Genomic DNA, 19,275 nt, shown 5'->3' on the forward strand with positions numbered 1-19,275 from the left:
CCGAGCTTCCGACTGTGAGTCTGAGGAAGCAGGTTTCAGTCTCGGCATCGGTTCGATATCCTGTGAGTCTGATCAAATAGCTTATTCTCCCCATGCCTATAAACAATGCATGTGATCTTGTGAAATGTAACTGCTGCTCCTGTAAAGTGCTCAGTTTTTGGGTCAAGCTCATGCTATATTTAAAAATGAAAGAAAAATGCACTAAAAGGTAAAAAACAAAGCCTTGACATCACGCTACCCATTTAATGGCTGTTTTGTACTAAGTAAAACCAGAAAACCTGGGTAAATTGCAGCTTCCCCTCTTAAGTTCTGTGATCTAAGGCAAATATTTTATTTTGCCAGAACCCGCTTTCTTATTCGTTATCACATATGAAAGCAGTTTCAATATGTGAGTTCAGACTACCAATTGCAGCAAGCATTTGCAATGCAATAGGTCTCGCATTTGCGAGAGTTTGAGCTATTGGCATTGTAAATGACAATGCCTTTTGTTTATGTGTTTTGAAAACCTGCAAGCGGTGTGTAAACACGCACTTTGTACTTATAAGAAGCTTACGAGAAGCAAGGCTGGCAGTAACTGCCCCTCTTTTACTGTCAGCCTTGCTTCTTGCACCACTTTAAGGTTTTCAAACACAAGAGGCATTGTTACTTACCATGCGAATAGCTCAAACTCTAGCAAATGCAAGACATATTGCATTGCAAATGCTTGTTGAGCACTGAGACAGAGGTGGCAGCAGCCATAAGAAGGCTGGGGACTGTGATGCCAGGCCCTGTGATTCAAAATCAGGAGGGAGGAGGAGGCAGCTGTAGCTAAAACAGACCTTGGTCTTTGAATGCCCAGCAAATGTGGCAAAATTGAAGCAAGATTTACAGCGTTGTTTAAAACAGAGCTCTGTAAACCATGAGCATTGGTCTTGACTGCTCACAAGCGCTGAGTAACAACACATGTAACAGTGGCCGTCCTTGAAAGTGGACGGAGCTTTTAAAGCCATATCCTGAATACCGCATATCTCGCAGAGACAGCACAAGTGCTGCCTAGGCAAGACTTTAAAAATCACCTGGCTTATGTCCATTACAGTTAGGTGGGGTTTGAAAGTGTGTTGCTTTTAAGACTGGGTCCTGATTCTAAAAGGCTGGGGTCCCAATACCCCACAGCCACTGTTAGCAACCAGCCTCTGCACCCCTGAGGAGGGGCTCCAAACATTAAACCGCAGTTATTAAAAGCAAAAAAAACAGAAACCCTCTTGCTTAGCAGCAGTCTCATCTTAAGGATTTTGGAGCCCCAAGCAAAACATATTTTAGGGGCCCATTAACGAAACAATTTAGAGTTGTATTACCCATTGCCCAATAATTCAAGAACTTGTGATGACAAGCAATTAAACTTTAACAAGGTCACACAAAAACAGCTGAAATACGTCTTGCCTGGGACCCCAAAAATTCTTAAAATGACACTGAAAAGATCTATCGAAGTAGAGGTAAGGTAGTGAGATTTAGATAGAGAAATAGACTAGATCGAACACAAATGGAAATTTCACTTCCCCAGGGTGGCCCTTGAGAATTTCCCACTTTGCCCATGCCTTAAAACGTCTGTTTATCAGCAAACCAGAACAGCGCCATTACGCCAGCAGCCTCTCCCCATCCTCTCACTACCCATCAATGAGCCTGTGATAAATTGAGGCCTACCGAACTCTGCCGAACACAGCAGCTCCTCGCTGCTCAGGTCCACCACCATGTTGGCCGTCTCCTCGTCTTTGAAGATGCCCCAGATCCTCTGGATGTCCCCTGTGTACAGGGCATTTTGTACAGTGGGGTCCCGGCAGTACAGGGGCCTCGGGCCTGGTTCGTATGGGCTGGGGGAGGCTTGCGGCGTTGGCAGCGGCCTCCTGGTCAAGCAGTGCCACGCAACGGCCCACCGGTGGTCCTCCAAGTCCAGTCTCTCCTTCTGCAGGTGCAGGGCTTGCAGGGTGGACGAGGAGAAGGGGAAGTTCTCCTTAGCCATGGGGTTAGCTGGTCAGGCGCGCTAGGCTCCATCCGTGTCCTTGGCACTGCCCGGGTGTTGCTCTCTGTCCCTTGCTGGTCGCAGTGTGCCATACTCGGTGCTCCATTCACACATGGATGTGGGCAAAGGCCTATTTTTAGATGAAATCATGAGAACATGTTAATGCCTGTCACTTTCTATTCGAAGTAAGTAAATAGGAGGTGTCCTCCCTCCCTGCTTCCCTTGGGGAACGCTTGAGGCACTTAACGCCATTTGAAAGCAGCCCTTTGCTTCCCCTGACCCCACTCAGGGGATCAGTGGGCTCAGGTGTACCCAGGCCTCGCTCTGCCGTGGCATGAACAGAACAACAAGCGGTACCAGGGTCTGCTCCACAGAGCGGGTCTTGATTTAAAGTAAGGGCGCCTCTCCTCTGCGCAGCATGTGCAGACAGAAGAGCGAGTGCATTTCCAGCGAGCGACACGCACCGCAGCCCACTACCGATGGAGGAAGCAGCGACGTTGTTGAGCAGTGTGTGCCTGAAAGAAACTAGTGGTCACCGACTGCATAACGCTGACCGTGTAACACTGCAAGTAAAAGACCCAGTTGTTATGCAGCGCATGTGCGCTGCACCACTAGCTCGACCTATAAAACTATCACTTTTAATAAGTACTTCTCAGTGAAGTGTTATAATGTGCCCTATGTCAAAGAAGCTGCATGTTAAAGGAATACAATTAAAAAATATATATATTTTTCATAATGTTTGTTGTATGATTTACATAACAAACATTTTCAGGGATTGGCTTGGGCATAGGCTCTGAGATTCTTTTGTCTCTCCTTCTTGTCTCTTCCCTTATCCTCCCTTTCTCACCTCCCCTGCCCCCTCCACTACTTTTCTCTCTCCTCTCCTAATGCATTCCCTATTTTTTTTATATATTGTGTAATTGTTGATCTTTTTCTGTTACATTGTTGATTCTCATGTAAAGCGCTCTGATACCTTTGGGTCTAGCCAGCACTATATAAAACTCTTTAAATAAATAAATAAATAAGTGTACCTTCAGAAGGCAGAGCTCCTACAGCCACCGTTCCAGTGCACATGGGAGATTGCTTAGTGCCACACCAGTGTATCCTATGTCCAATACAGCGACCACAGGCGCATACTGATCCAGTGCACTACAGCCACTGACTACTACGGTACCTGTGAGATAGGCAGAGCTCATAAAGACATTCACTACTCTAGTGACCCCGCTGAAGCTTAGTGCATGTGTAGCAGGGAGACAGGCTGCTGTCACTCACTGCACCGGTACACCAGAGACACTCCTAATGCTTGGCACATCCAGTGTGTCACGGAGCTGGGCACGGCTCTACTGACACCGCCCCAGTGTCGGAATCGTGCCATGGCTATGCCTATATGTGACCTAGAGCTTAGCTCTGAGTTTTACAGAGAGTCTAATTGATTTAGGAGGTTGAAAGAGGATTAGCAGTCCCACCACGACTCCCTCCAGCCCTTGCTTTGGGAGTCCTGCAAACCCCAGCAACACCTTGGCTCCACAAATACCCTACTTTGAGTGTCAGCAGAGAGAGCAGGATTCCTCTAGTGCAGGTGTGTGAGGTCCACACTCAAAATTGCATCCACCTGCACACAAAATATAAACGATCACCAAAGTTAAGACTTTAGATAGAAATTAAACTTTTTAATAATCTTAGAAGAATAAGCATTAAACCAAGATTTATAAGACAGATGCACATCCTGACGACATGCAGATTTTCATCCCCATCTGGCACATGACAAAGTCAGGTTACAGGGAAAATGTCCTGGAGAAATAAGACGGGCATCAGAAAATTCCCAACCTGTTGTTACTCAGAAGCCACAAACCTAAACCATGAGCTAAAGTGGAAGGCTTAGAGGTCCTTGCAGATACACTGACTCGACTTCTAGTTACATTATTTTTTCTTCAAACTATCTTTTAAATATATTAATAAATACTTTTGTAACTTTAAGTCCTGTCATCTCTCAAAATTCAGTTGATACTAAAGTGCTTAAGTGACAACACTTTGGCGTCAAGTCAGTCTGACGTTTAAGGATGCAGCTCAGAAGTAGTATCTGATTTTGTATGTATGTGTATGTAAGTGGTATTTCTATAGGGCAAACCTAGCTAGAAGCCAGTCGAGCGCTGTACAGAGTCAAAGACAACCATAAATTCAATGAGGGAGGGGCTGCTGGATTGTGGACAAATAATGCACTGGGATGTAGTGTTCTTTTAAGAGGTGGTTCTTTAACTCTTTCCTATGTTGGAGCATCTTTGGGGCGGTCCTGATGGATACTGGGATGTTGGTCCAGATCCTGGCTGCATAGATGGAAAAGACCTGCTGCCTTATTGTTTCATTTTTACACTTCTTAGTCTGCAGTTTGGTGCTGTCCTGGGTGTGGCATGAACCACTAGAGATGGTGAGCTTCTCTGCAGGATGATCAGGAGTGCTGGCAGCGATGGCTTTGTAAATGATTCTGCTGGTTTTGAAGATGTTGCAGGCCCTCAAGAGGAGCCAAACAAGTTATATCAGGGTGGGGGTGATGTGACAATACTTCTTCTATATATACCTGGATGAGATGTGCTGTGGCCTGTGTAAAACTCTTAAGGGGTGCCAGTGTGGAATCTGGGGGAGCGTGGACCAGGGTGTTTCCATCATCCTGAGGTGAAAGTACAAGGGCTTGAACAGATGTTTTGAAGTCACTTTCTGAAAGAAAGGGTTTCACTTGCCTGAGAGAGTTTGTGCCAGGCCATTTCCTTGACAGTGGGTTCCTTGAGGGTATAGGTGGTGCCCAGGATGAATCCAAGTGCATTGCCATTTGGTGAAAGTTTGAGTTTGAAGCTGTCAGTCTACATGTCATTGAGCCAGGCTTGCACTATTTATTGTTTGTAAATGTAAATGTAAATGTATTTGAGCTTATATAGCGCACAGCTACCCGCAGTGGGTTTCCCGGCGCTTGCTTAGGGAACCCGTCCTGGTATTCCCCTGTGAGATAACCCCGGCAGGGTATCCACAAGGTGAAAGCCAGGCATCCCGCCGCGAGGGGCCGTTGTGGAGATTAAGCAAGCTATTGCCCAGTGTCGCAGAGTGTGAACCCGTGAGTCGAGAAGGCACCGGAGCGAGAATTATCGAGTCCGTGGAATTTTTAGCCCAAGACCCGCCGAGGCGGGGAATTGAACCCTGGTCCAGGGCCGATCTCAGCTTCCGGGTCTGCCGCCTCTAACCCCTGAGCCACACTTCTCCACTTCTTGTAGCTACGTAATAGGAATTCTGTATTGGTTGTGTTGAGCTTCAGGTAGGTGCTGAACATCCAAGGCTGTAGGGTGTGCAGGCACTGTTTGAGGTGTTGGATGTCTGAAGAAGAGGGGACTTAGAAGTGGAGTTGTGTATCATCCGCATGTTGGTGAATCATAGTGCAGTTAACATGAACAGAGCACCAGCAGCTCCGTATAGAAGTTCAAGATGACGGGAATGTATGAAACCCAGGAGGATTTCGCAGGTGATAGGGAACCTATGGGGACCTGGAGGTGATCATGTGAGCAACTGGTGTTTGTTGGAATGCTAGGAGAAGAACCAGTGAAGTACGTGTCCGGAGAATGCCATTCGAGACTCCCACCGTGCATATTGGAGTGCGATAGTTGACTGTGTTGAAGACGACTAAGAAGTCCATCTATCTCAGGAGCCAGGAATCATCTTCAGTCAGAAGGTCATTGTCTACAATGTGCAAGATAGTGGTCTAATTTTTGCAACATGATCTGAAGCCAGACTTCTAGTCATGTAGGAGATGGCAAGCTTTGTAGTATTCCTTTAGGGCGTCAGTTATGTGTTTTGTTCAATAGGGTGTCCTATTCACTGCACACCCATTGCGTCATTTAAAGCAGGTAGGGGTGGTTCGCTTTACTGCTGATGGCATGCAGTCTTCAATTGTGTCTCTCCCAAGTCTCTTCCTTTAGATCTGGGATAATCCTGTCCTGTTGTGACCGAGGGGGACACCAGAAGGATGATATATCAACATCAACAAAGTATCTTAGATTATACTATAGTTACCAGCATACCCACATATCACATCAAATTGTCGTGTAGTCCACAAAAGGAATCATTTTTAAAAATTCTTTGGTTCTCTTGTGAAGACTGTTCTAGCCAATTTACGTTGCGTCACTCGGTAGTAATCCAGAGACTTCAACAAGGCTTGAAAGAATACATGCAAGTGCATAATAGGTCCATCAAGGTCACACAGTTAGGGAAATGTAAGTGTTTACCTTCACCACTTGGCTGGGAGTGGGTATAGCTGAAGGAAAATCACCCACAGTTCTCTCACGAACGTTAAAATCAGCGTGTGTGGTACATTGTGGTGAACATGACCTGTACAAAGATAGTCTGTAATAGGCAGGATGCCTACATATTGCAATAATTACATTATCACTGACCAAGTACAGTACAGTAATCTTCAGAAAAATAGTGTCATTCCATGAAGATCTCACCCCCAGAGCTTCTGCTATTGGTTGGCTTAAAATAAATGTAGCCGTGTTTTCCTTTAGTAAGAGTCTACAACTATGAATTAGGAACTGAGCCACCCCACAGAAGATCTGTGGGATGTGTTTGTGCACGGCATCTACTCTAGTGTGGTTCATTTGGAAGCATTAGTGGCGTTGATGTTGCATCTTCTGTTTCTTTCAAGTGCTTTCAGGCAAGATCATGAAATTAACAAGATTAGACTGTTGTGTGGGCGAATGTTGTGATCGTTGCTTGAATCAGATTTGTTGGTGCACATAACCACAAAGCAAGTATATAGTTTGGATGTTTATCAAAAATTGGTTGAATTTCTCTTTCTCAGATTGAGGGATCAATGCTGATCTTCGTTTTCTTGATTCTTTTCAACTATTTATTGTATTAATCTTGATTATTTTATTCTTTCTAAAAACCATAATTGCATTCTATTATAGGCCTTGAGAACGTATTTTCAATGTATGTACTGCTTTTAAGATATTTATGTATCGAAATAAAGCATATCACTCACACTCACTCACTGATTCTTTTTATACATGGCTTTAGATAGCAGAGATGTCAAACAGGCCTGTAGCTAACAACCTATAAAATGTGCTTTGGGTCTGTCCTTTCAGCCATTGGCTTGAGACTTTGCCCAACACGTCTGAGCCTGGTGGAGAATTAATCTATCATCTAATGAAATTGGTTATTTGGATGTATGCTTCTGCATCCATTTGAGTGCTAGCATTGAGTTGTGTTAGAGACTTCCTTACAACTGTAGCTTTCTCTTTCCCATACTGCTGTCTCCCTCCCATGTGTCTCGTGCTTATGTGCTACAGCTGCATGTGTTAGTACATGATACCCAGACCTGTTGGCGTTCCAATGCTTGTTTATTTTGGTCCTTAGGTGAAAATGTTAGTCATTGGTGATGCAGTGTTTTCATACAAGCTGTTGTACTTCCTAACCATGTTACTTCTTGGCCTCATTGATGTGGGGTGTATGCACCAGTATCTGTCTGATTGGTTTGCCGGCGGAAGTGAAGGTAGGTTCCTCTGATCGGGGGCGATAGATCTTGCTTTCCCTGCAGTCGTTTGCCTTTATTGCAAAAGTAACCTCTGTGGTCACCACTGAGGAATGAATATGTGGTGCCCAGTGTGGTAATGCCCAGGCACGCTGCCTGGCAGGCTGCAGAATCCCTCTCCTCCAAAGGTTACACAATCAATGGGTTTTTCCAATTTAAGCCACACAGTGGCCACTATTGTGTCCTTGCAGGGCTGTGCGGCAGGACAGTGAGTGCCATTGAGTAAAAAAGAACGAGCTCATAGTGAACCTATTGATGGATTCTTTTTGGATCAGACTTCAAACCCTACCATACATGCTGATGGGATTCAATTTGTTGCATCATCTCACAAGGAAAAATACTTAAGTCATCACTCTTTTAAAAGAACTTGGACAGTGTATTTAAAAAGGTGTCTCTTGTAAAATCAAATGCCCTGTGTCTATGTGGACATAAAGGGTGGCACAGGGCATTTGATTTTACAGGAGGCACCTTTTTAAATACACTGTCACAGGCCTTTTCAAATATCCCTTTACATTCACCTAACGTAAAGATGTGTCTACTGTAAAATGATGAGCTGTGCCAAACTTTCTTTTAGAATTAATTTTTGTTTGCATCCCGTTAACATTCCAAGTTAGTACCTGGATCTGTCTCATCCTATCTCTTGGGGCTACAATCATAGCTTTTTAAAGGCAGGCAAAAGCAGCATCTGAAACGTCCCATGTCTCCCCCCATCTGTCTACTTCAGGTTACTATTTTTTATCCCCCTTCCAGAGGAACACGCCCCCAACTAAATGGCATGATGTTCCTATTTGCCTCTTTTTAGGTCTTTGCATATCAGCGGTCCTTTTGTACATCATATTACTAAACAGTGACTATACCCAACCGTGAGTTGCGTATATGTATTTACTGCCTTTCTGCCCAGCTACATGCATATTGTTTGAGCTCTTCAGCCTGTTCCACCTTTTCAGTGTTGTGCATCTTATTTCTACCTTTAACGTGACTGGGAACATCAATTGTACTTTGGCTCCAATGTTTTGCCATCTCGTCCCCTCTCTGACCAAGTTCCCATTAGCGCTGCTCTGTCACGCTACTGATGTCCGTTCTAATCCTATAGATGTTTTCTCCCTTGACAGAGTATGACAAGAAGTTTAGTACGATTTTTCTGGGATTCTTTCACCCTTCCTTCGGTCTGTAAAGGTCTCAATCCACCTGTCGAATCGCTTTCTCTAAATCAACCTCTAGATTACCATAAAGGACCCCTTCTCTTAGAAAGTTAACAAACCTTTCAGGCCATTGCCCTCCACCCCTTCTAGGATATTTAGGGCTCTTAGATTGTTTCAGCTGGAATTATTCTCCAACCTTTCAAGCTCATCTAAAAGGCAATGATTTTGGCTTTTCCAAATCAAGATCTCTGAGGAATTATCTCTAAGTTTGCTACTCATCTTGTCCATCTTTACCTCTAGGGCTGAAAACTCTGGCACATACTGTGAATCTCTTTCTGATTAGTTTCCGAAACCTCAAATCTTTTCTGCATTTCTGTCTGTAAACTCATTAATAGGCTTTGCATGTTCTCAATGTCCACACGCACTGGTGTCTCTTTATTGCCCACATTTCCTCCATTCACCCTGCTTACGTTAATTGTGTTATCTGCCTCAACACTTCCCACAACATTCCACCCAGCCTGCTTCACCAACACCTCATATCTGTTCTGTGTCTGCACGCCTTATCTATCGGGTTTAATCTCTTGCTCTGTAGTACCTGTTTCGACCCCTACCAAACTTACATTATTGCACCCTGAAGAGGCAGTAGTCTGTGAGGTGATTTATGCAGCCGCGTACTACGTAGGTGGTGTGAGTTAAGTCACTACTAAGCTCGAGATTTAGGAGATGTCGCTGATGGTCTGGCGGGCTCATGTAACAATGCTATCTCCGTATACCCGGTGGCCTCACCTTGTTTTCCAGACCTAACTAGCACTGCTCTGCCCCTAGTTTGCAAGGAGTATCACCTGATGCAATTTCCGTACTCTAAAAGCAACTGACTTTCTCCCCTCTTCCGTACCCGCAGAGTATTCTCTCACCTCTTAGGACCCGACCTTCTGTGTCCCTGGTCTCTCATTGCTGTTCAGTCAGTGGCTTCCTTAGGATTAGCAGATTACTACTGCCTGTTGACTTGTTCTGCCACTGCTCAAAGTGTTACTTAGTGCGAGGTGAGCGCGGGAGCCCCTGCACAAGGCAACTGCCTCAGCTGGTACAACGCGGCAGGGAAAGAACAGCAGAGGCAGGACCAGGCATTCACTCTGCTTCCCTCTCTTCCTCATGTTCCTGCTGGCGGCTACACAGTTGAGTGGAGACTGTGGCAAGATGAAGCCATGAGGTGGAACATAGCACCACTACGCCCCGCAGTTTCGCTACACACCTTGGCAGCGCTGACCCGCAGTCGTGATCTCAGTTGGCCGCCATATTCCCCACTGCCCCGCAAGATGTTATGTTTGTCAAATAAGACTTCTAGCAGTGCCACAAATCTAAAATGAGGTGAACTCACAAATTGAATATTGTCTTCATCCTCCATGGCTGTCTTCAGGAATGTTTTTAGAAGGCGGGGTTTCAATTGTCTTTAGGTCTGGCTTGACAATGATGTTGTCTATCTGCTACTGTTACCAATTGTTTAAAATATGCACAGAGTGGGCTTTGCTTTCACCCTTGGGAGTATTTTTCTTACAATTCCATGCTGTTGGCTTTTTGGGTGTATCATTCTGCCATTTAATAATTTCTTCCATTGGACCACCTGAGGGACTATTTTTACATCTGAAAGGTGCACTCAGTCATCAGTATTAACAGTTTTTTATTTATCCACTGTTTGCGCTATATGGAGAATGCCAGTAGGTCTATCTCTCTAATGGGCTGGATGGCATTTTGCATCCAACACGTGCAAACAGAATTCGTGTATACCTTTATTTGCATTAGCCAATAAATTCAGGCTATTGGCTTTGCCAATGCTCAATCCCATGGCATTTATCTATATTCACTGAAAAAGAGGTTAAAGTAACGTTTTAGTCAGGTGTGTTAAAAAGATCTGTTTAAAAAAAACACCCTAGAAATTCACTGAAAAAACAAAGATTAAAGTAACATTATAGTTGGGTGGATATGCCAGTGACAATATTAACTTTTGAAATAAAAACAAAACACAGAAATTCACCAGTTAAAGCTAATTCTAAATAGTGCCCCACCATGTACTGCTTATGACCTCACACATTCCATCACTCACTGCACCCCTCCCAGAGCCTTTAAAAGGCCTTGAGGACCCCATCCACCAGGGTCGTGGATTTTTTTAAGCAGAGGGGGGGGGCCAAGCGGCCCCTCTCTCTGAGTCTTATTCGGCCCTGGGGGCCTTATTTAAAATTGCAGCCCCCCCCCCAAATCTTACTAGGCCCAGGAGACCTCATTCCTGAAGGGACATTTTTTAAATTAAAGGGGAGTAGGGCTGTGTGGTCCCCCCCCCCCCCCTTGCTGAGCTTTATTAGGCTCTAGGAACCCCATTCCCCAGGGCCTTTTTTTAAATTGCAACACACTCCCTGAGCCTTATTAGACCCAGGGTCATTTAAAAAATGTTTTATTAAAAGGGAGCGCCCCCTGCCTGAGCCTTATTATGCCCGGAGACCCCAGCCCCCCCCCCCCCGGCAATTTTTTTTAAAGGAAGAGGGGGAGGGGGACCATTTTTTTCATCTTGCTGGAGCTGGATGGCCCATGGGAGATAAAGCTCTCAAGGCTAATCAGAACACCCCATATTTAAATTGGGGTTCCCGCAAGTGTCTGAGACTCTTGCAGACCCAGCCCTCCAGATATACAATTATTTTTTAACAATAGTTTCTCAAAAACTGCTGAAAGTATTTACACCAAATCACAAAAATTCACAATGTGCGGGCCAAGATCTAGCTTCCTGCGAAACTATGTGTCATTCCTTTCACAAGTTTTTGCTGTAGCCTTGTCTAAAATAGTCTATAGAAAATGCATGGGGATTTTGCGTTTTGAGAGACCCCGTTTTTCTTAAGCCCACGTCCCCCCCACCAATCCCCCCCCCCCCCCGGTTGACGGATCGCACCAAAAATTTTAATTCACAAACTAGTCAAAAAGTAGCACCTATTTTGAAAGTTTTATGGAGATTCGTCAAACGGAGCCAAAGTTATTAGAAACACTAAAACACATTTCCTTTGGTACAGCTGACTTAGATATATATTATGAATGTGTGTGTGTGTGTATATATATGTATATAAAATAAATACTCGATTCCATGTATAACCCATTTTTTCAATATTCTGTAAAACTGCCATTTGTTAAATCCTGTCATGCAGAAGCGATGAGAGGAGGAGGCTTGTGTTGTATAAAAGTGTTAATGAAATTATTAAAATAGCCTACTTCTCCAGAGGCGCCCTTGGATTTCTTTTTTCCTGTGCTATGATTTGCTTTCGTTGACGCTGTATAAAGAAGCCATCTCTAGCTTTCAGGCATGTAAATGTTTGACTTGGCCTTTGTTTATTTTTCAGGCGATTCAGAAATTGGCCAGCCAGTACCTGAAGAAGGATTGGCCCGGGATCAAGGCGGATGAAAGGAGTGATTATAGGTATTTAACAAACGCTGCTTTTTAATGCCTATTTTTAGACTAATTAGTCAAAGAGGGAACCTATGCGTGAGGGAGAGCCGCACTTTTCTAAGAAAGTCATTAATTGTGTTTTGCGAGAGCGCCGCCATCTGCACTGGCACCGGGCTATTTTAAGCAGTGCCTAGAGAGTCACAGCGACTATTCAGCTGTACCGACCTGGGAGTTGAAAGTTAGCTAAAGTGATAATTATTAAGGCAGCAGTGCATAGTATAACCCTGGCCGCAGCGTTTCCTTAAAAAAAAACAGAAAAGCCCAGGATTTGAAACCTCATGGCATTGTAGGTAGCATGTTCCAAAATTTTCTTGAAAATGTTTTACTAAGTTATTTTCCAAAACAAATATATTTTACAAAAAATGTTTCTTCGTTTTTGCACATTTTGAACTAATTTAAACATTGCGTTCTATGGCACAAAAGAAAATATTTTTTTTGTAAAGAAATTGATTTCAAATGAATGTGGTTTCATGTGTTATATTTATTATAATTTTTTTATAATATTTATTTTGAAGGTTTTATATAGCGCGAACATGATGCATGCGGGTATCAGAGCGCTTTACAGGGGTAAACATAGAACAAAGGTATGATGTATGCAGTTATGTCCTGCTATAGAACGTTACAGAGGTGTATGCGCAAAGGCTATCACTGTATAACATTCTGCAAATATTTTAGGACATTTTTAAAAATCTGTAGTTTTGTTTCTTTAAATGTTGTGAATTGCTTTTTTATTTACCATTCATTTATAACAACCAAAGAATCTCACAATGTTAAGTTTAAATAGGTTGCATAGAAATGATAGGTATTTGAAAGGCCATGCTTGTTGTAGAACACTACATCAAATAAAAAAGATGTCAAAGGAAAGTCGGATTTTACAAAAAAAAAATTATAAAAATAAAAGAATACATACAAAAATAAGGTTATTTTAAAAGCTCTTTTAAAAAATTAATTTTAACAAAAAACTTTTAGAAAGATAATTTGAATAAATGGAACAGTGACCTTGATGACAGGGAGCACGCAATAATCTTAATTATAACCTAACTATTAAGATGATTTCAAAGGGTAGCGCAGTTCTTGAGAAAGCTGAATTGTAACTTTTTCCTCTAGCCCTGCTCTCTCCACCCATTTGTGGTACCAGCATCAGAATCTACCTCTCTCCAGCTTTTGCACTTCAAAAAGCAGGTGCTTCAAAACCTTTGTTTACAGAGAATAATCTCCCCATGTTCCATTTGCATATGTAGAAAAGATAATAAAAAGGCATTTTCCTTCCTGACACCATGAAAGCGGCACAGAGCTGGTGTTGCCATGGGGCAAATTGCACTCAAAGTAGAATATGTGCTCCCTAGCCTTCTGCTATTCCCCTTTATGTGGATAGAAGCTGTTTGCTATGTGGTGTGCTGATAAATTTTGTATGGAAACTTTATATAAAGTGCTTGACAGTATTGTGATGTTTGCAGTGCATTTTGCAGGCTTGTTTCTGATTGGCAATTGTCACCACCTTCCTGTTTCGCTAAATCCACTCCACCAATTTATTTTTTTTAAAGACCTGTATTGTACAAAATGCATCATACACAGCTTACAGCTTACAACCCCTCGGGGCCAGCCGCGTGGATCAATAACCATAGAAAATGTAGTCAGGTGAACACAGCCGTATGGCCGACAACCCTGAGGTTCGGCGGCGTAAAGGTGTGGCAGTACTGATATTCAGCAGTTCACATATCTCAAGAAATAAACAGGTCGCTAGGGTTTTATCATTTTGTAGAGTAACAGTGGTGTGTCATCATCGTCAACATTTGGATAGTAGCCCGCTCCCATGATTAAGCATTGTAGGTGAGTATATCAATAAGTTTCTTTTTTCCCACGGGGACGCGGGGCATCGAGGTTAAGGAGTGGATCTATTTAATGCCACAAGTGTGTTAATGGACAAGCGTTTGTGCAGCTTGCTATGCCTAGGATGGGAGGCTCGTGTTGGCGGCAGCGTTTGGCAGGAACCGCCATAATCATGGCCGTTGCTCTCAGTGGTCCTGTGTATGTGACGTTGATTCGAGCGAGATAGCCGGTATTGTGAAATACAATCCGGAACTATCTGCCCGCCCTCTAGTAGTATATGCGGTAGTCGTTCCCCTTTGGCCGTGTTCTTGTGTCGTTGTGTGTTGGCGCTTATGAGGAGGGGGTCTGACATGTCGGCTATAGTATGATGCCTAAAAGTACTCGTGCAACGCGCACAATGTCATTGTTAACGAAATTGAGAAATCTTGGTTAAGGAACAGAACCAGTGCTTTGATAAGTATTAAAACCATAACGTGGGGGGTATGTACAAAGGGGGGGGAACAGATTGTGGGTGGGTGTGTCTGTGCCTTTTAGGGGAGATGGGGGCAGCGGTGCAGCGTCAGTGTAGGTCTGATGGGCGGGGAGTGGGATGTGTCATGTGGTTAGCCTGGTGACGTGGGGGAAGGGGGTTCCACCATAGGGGCATGTGAATGGCATCCTCAAGGTGCGGTCCGTTGGGGCGGAGGGGGGAAAGGAAGGGATGGGGGGAGCAGCGGGCGTCAGCGCACTCCGCGGTATCCCTGGTGTGTGTGCGGATGTCGGACATGGATCCCTTCAAGTGATCCCCCGTTCTAGGCATTTCTGTTGAAAGGATTGAAGGATGTCGCCCAGTATTGTGCAATGGGGAATTTCCTGAGCCCTGCCGTCTCTTCCTGCCATAGGACTGTATTTTCCGCTCGTGCCCAGTTGGTAAGGGACATACACCAGTGTCGTATATGTGGGGGTGTGTTGGCCTTCCACCGCTTGGTGAGCAGCCGTTTGGCTGTGACCATCCCAAGGTCCCAGAACCGGGCCGGCACTTTGTTCAGTTTTGTGCGTTTGTATAGTCCTAGAATGCAGGCTTCCCATATTATTGGTACATTTTCGTTGGTGCAGTGTGTGAGCAGCGCTGTCACCTCGTCCCAACATTGCTGGATGCTGGGGCACAGCCAGAGCATGTGCAAGAGGTCTGCATCCACCAGGGAGCAGCGCCTGCAGGCAGTATCTGTGACAGAAAAGTATATATTTATCTTGTCAGGTGTGAGATAGGCGCGGTGCAATATGTAGAGTTGTATGATTTGGAATCGGGGGTTGCGCAGGATGTTAACCGGCCCATGCAGCACCATCGCCCACTCCTTGTCCTTCCAATCTCTCCCCCTGTCTGCGCCCACTTCTCTCTCAATTGCGAGGTGGAGGGTTGTATATGAATCAGGAGGGCTTGCGCTAGCCAGCGCACAATGTGGGAGACATTGCCCATAACATGGAGGTACTATATGAAGTGGTGTGTCGGTAGCTCCTCAGTCACGTCACCCCAGGTGGCAGTCAGCGTGCGGATGAGAGACGCGTGCAATAGGAATTGTCCATTCGGGAGGGACGTATCTTCTGCGAGGGTCGCAAAGGGGAGAAGGGCACCGTCCGCGTATAGGTCTCCTAGCGTTTTGACACCCGCAGTGGACCAGCTCTCCAGCGCTGCGTCTGTCAGTACTCCAGTTGCCATGGGGGTGCCCAGCAGAGGGAGTATCGGGGCATACGGTACCGTCATTCAGGTGAGTCGTAGGCATCTCCGAAAACACCTGTGTGCCACTGCTAGGTGCAGTTGTGGGGGGCGAGGAGCTCGGGTCAATGGATGAAACAGGGTGCACATCTGTAACTGTGAACAGGTGGTGACGTCCGTGGCGGCGTCCTCCAGGTCCTTACCGCTTAGCCATCTCGACACCCACTGCATCTGTGCCGCTAGATAATACAGCTCCATGTTGGGGAGCGCTAGACCCCGCGCCAGTGGGCATGTACAACTTCAACGCCACCCGCGGTCGGCTCGTGTTCCATATTAAGCTTCGGAGTAGGACCTCGAGGTCCCGGAACACCCTGTTGGGGACATAGGACGGGATATTTGCAAAGTAATATAAGAGTCTCGGCAGGACTATCATTTTTGCCAACGTTATTCGGCTGGGCACATTCAGGGGCAAAGTCCTCCTAAATCCAATTTGCACCCGAATGGAGGCAAGCGCTCGCATCAGGTTCCCCTCCAAGATATCTGCAGGGTTACGGTAAATGTGGATTCCTAGGTATCTGAACGTTGTGGAATACCATCGTAGCCTTTCGCCACCGATGTACACCGAGCTCTCTGGTGCGTCCAGATCGAAGGAATAAGCTCCAGACTTAGCCCAGTTGACTCTCAAGCCCAACATCTCCTCAAAGGTGTGGAAAATGTCGGCGAGGGATTCCGGGACACTGGTCAAGTCTCTGACGTAGATGAGAAGATCATCCCCGTACAGCGATATCACATGGAGGTCATCCGCCATCGGTATTCCCCACTCCGCTCCTCGGGTCCGGAGGATCGTGGCTAGGGGTTCCATGGCTAGAACGTGCCTGTCTACTCCTAGCCCCCCCCCTAAAACTACTTACTCCACACGGGCAATTCCTGCCGTCCCCTGGTTTTCGGAACAAATCAAGGACCACAAAGAGCGGTGTAAAAAACTCGAGAGAATTTGGTGGATAAACTACAGTGAGACAGATAAAAAAATCCTCAATATGGAACAAAGAGCCTACAAAGAAAGAATTCTACAGGCAAAAAGGGCCTTTCTCACGAAACAGATCAAAGAAGCCAGTAACACCTCAAAGGAATTATTTCAAACTGTCTCATCCTTGGCTAACCCCAAAACCATTGAAATCCCCCCCAGTCTTCCTCTCTGCGAGAACCTCGCCACCTTTTTTCGGGAAAAAGTAGAAAATATCTTCTTTTCCCTAGACAGCTTGATAAGGACCCCCCCATTTCCAGGGTTTGCCCGGAATCAGACAACACTCAGGAAAGACTCCCACACTTCCAGCCTATCAGTGAAAAGGAAGTGGTGAGCCGTCTATTGAAGATAAAATCTGGCTCCCCACACGACCCATGCCCGGCTGCAATAGCAAAATTAGCTCCCGCTATCATTGCAACCAATCTCACCCCCCTCCTCAACCAGATGTTGGATAAAGGGGAATACCCTGCAAGATGGAAACAAGCCTCCATCTTGCCCCTTTTAAAAAAAAAACCAACCTAGACATCACCGAGATGAATAACTACCGTCCGATTGCACAATTACCCCTTCCTGCCAAAATTATGGAAGGCCACTTAAATGCACAATTAAGTTCCTTTTTAAAGACAGGAGAACTTCTTGACCCTTCCCAACACGGATTTCGTGCGGAACACAGCACGGAATCCGCCCTGATCAAATCAGTGGAAGACATCAGACAGGTGATGGATGCAGGAGGCAGAGCCGCCCTGATACTGTTGGACCTTTCCGCGGCCTTCGACACGGTCCACCACAAGCTGTTGGTGGACCGGTTGAGGGCCAGTGGAATTCAGGGAAAGGCATTAAAGATCTTACAAGCCTTCCTTTCCAACAGAACTCAGTCAGTGGCTCTTGGAGACTTTGAATCGCATCCGTTTGTACTCCCTTGCGGAGTTCCCCAGGGGTCCTCACTTAGTCCTACCCTTTTTAATGTTTATGTTGCGACACTAGCCCCGGTGATTCGATCATACGGTTTTCACCTCACAGCATACGCAGACACACAAATAGTGGTGTCACTTCTATCTGGCAACACTGATAGTACAGCAGACAGGTTTAGAGGATGTATGCATGAGGTGGGCTGCTGGATGGCCCAACACTGTCTTAAATTGAGTTCCACAAAGACAGAAGTGTTGCTCTTTGATTCTAGGGACAATTTCTGGTCCCCTAGATGGTGGCCAGATGAGTTGGGACCCCTCCCCTGCCCGGTGGAAAAAGTAAAAAACCTGGGTATATTGGTGGACGATTCTCTGTCCTTCATACCACAGATTAATGCGCTGTCCTCCTCTACTCACTACATCCTTAAAACAATAAGGAAAGTCCTGCCTTATCTGGAGAGGGAGCATCGGAAAACGATTGTAACGGGCCTAGTCCTCTCACGTTTGGACTATTGTAACAGCCTGATGTTAAACGCCCAGCAAGGGGTACTTAATAAACTCCAGCTACTGCAAAATGCAGCCGCCCGTCTGATCACCGATACTCCTAAGTTTGCCTCGGTAGCTCAGGACTTGGTAAACCTTCACTGGTTACCAATTCGCAAGAGAATTGTTTTTAAAGCACTCTGCATGGTCTTCAAGGCCCTGCATGATACGGGTCCTAGGTGCATGAAACTGCTCTTCCACTGGCATAAACCAGCAAGAACCCTGAGATCAGGGGAGCTGGCGCTGGTAACAGTCCCCAGAGTTAAGAAAGCACGCTGGGGCGGCAGGAGTTTTTCCCTCGGGGCGGCAGAGGCATGGAATAAACTGCCACTCAACCTCAGACAATCCTCGGGCCTTATGGCTTTTAGGAGAGAGCTTAAGACCTGGCTCTTTACGCATGAAAGCTCTCTGACACCCACACACACTGGTCCAATCACGCTAGCGCCAGGACACCTCAGGGTAACAGAGCACTTTACAAATGTGATAAATAAATAAATGGCCAAGGAAAACAGCAAAGGCGACAGGGGGCAGCCTTGTCTGGTGCCTCTCCGTATGCGGATAGCATCGGAAAGTAGCGCACCAGTGCGGACCCGAACTGTGGGCCTACAGTACAATAAGCAAACCCTGGTCTCGTAACTGTCCCCCAATTCAAGTTTGTCCATGACCGCCCGCAGGTATGGCCGTTCCACTGAGTCAAATGCTTTCTCTAGATCCAGCACTAGGCACCCGGCGCGTGGCCAGTGATGCGGTGCGTATTCTTGTATTGGAATAGACGGCGGATGTTATAGGAGGTATGTCGTGTTGGTACGAATCCATTTTGATCATGGTGTACCAGGGTTGGGACCAGGGGGGCTAGTCTCCGGGCCAGGGTGGAAGCAAGGATCTCATAATCAGTATTGAGAAGGGCCAGAGGACGGTAAGAGCCCAATTGCTCGCCATCTCTGCCGGGCTTAAGTAAGGAAATGAGGTTAGCATCATTGAGCGTGGGGGGGGGGGAGGGGGGGAAGGAGTCCTCCGCGGCGTACATCTTTAGCAGTTGGGGGATGAGTATGTCGGAGCAAGCCGTCCGGACCAGGGGATTTG

At 45.8% G+C, this 19,275-nt stretch overlaps 1 protein-coding gene across 4 annotated transcripts in view; it reads left to right on the top strand.

The window, feature by feature from the left end:
• Window positions 1–19,275, top strand: part of FCHSD2 (FCH and double SH3 domains 2) — a 514,252-nt gene that overhangs the window by 229,014 nt on the left and 265,963 nt on the right. For all 4 annotated transcript variants that reach the window (XM_086933852.1, XM_086933851.1, XM_086933853.1 and 1 more), the window contains exon 4: window positions 12,088–12,164. In XM_086933852.1, coding sequence (XP_086789978.1) covers window positions 12,088–12,164 — 77 coding nt within the window. The remainder of the gene's footprint in view (window positions 1–12,087; window positions 12,165–19,275) is intronic.

The sequence above is a fragment of the Lissotriton vulgaris genome, chromosome 8 (assembly GCF_964263255.1).
Source record: "Lissotriton vulgaris chromosome 8, aLisVul1.2, whole genome shotgun sequence".
NCBI classification, from domain to species: Eukaryota; Metazoa; Chordata; class Amphibia; order Caudata; family Salamandridae; genus Lissotriton; species Lissotriton vulgaris.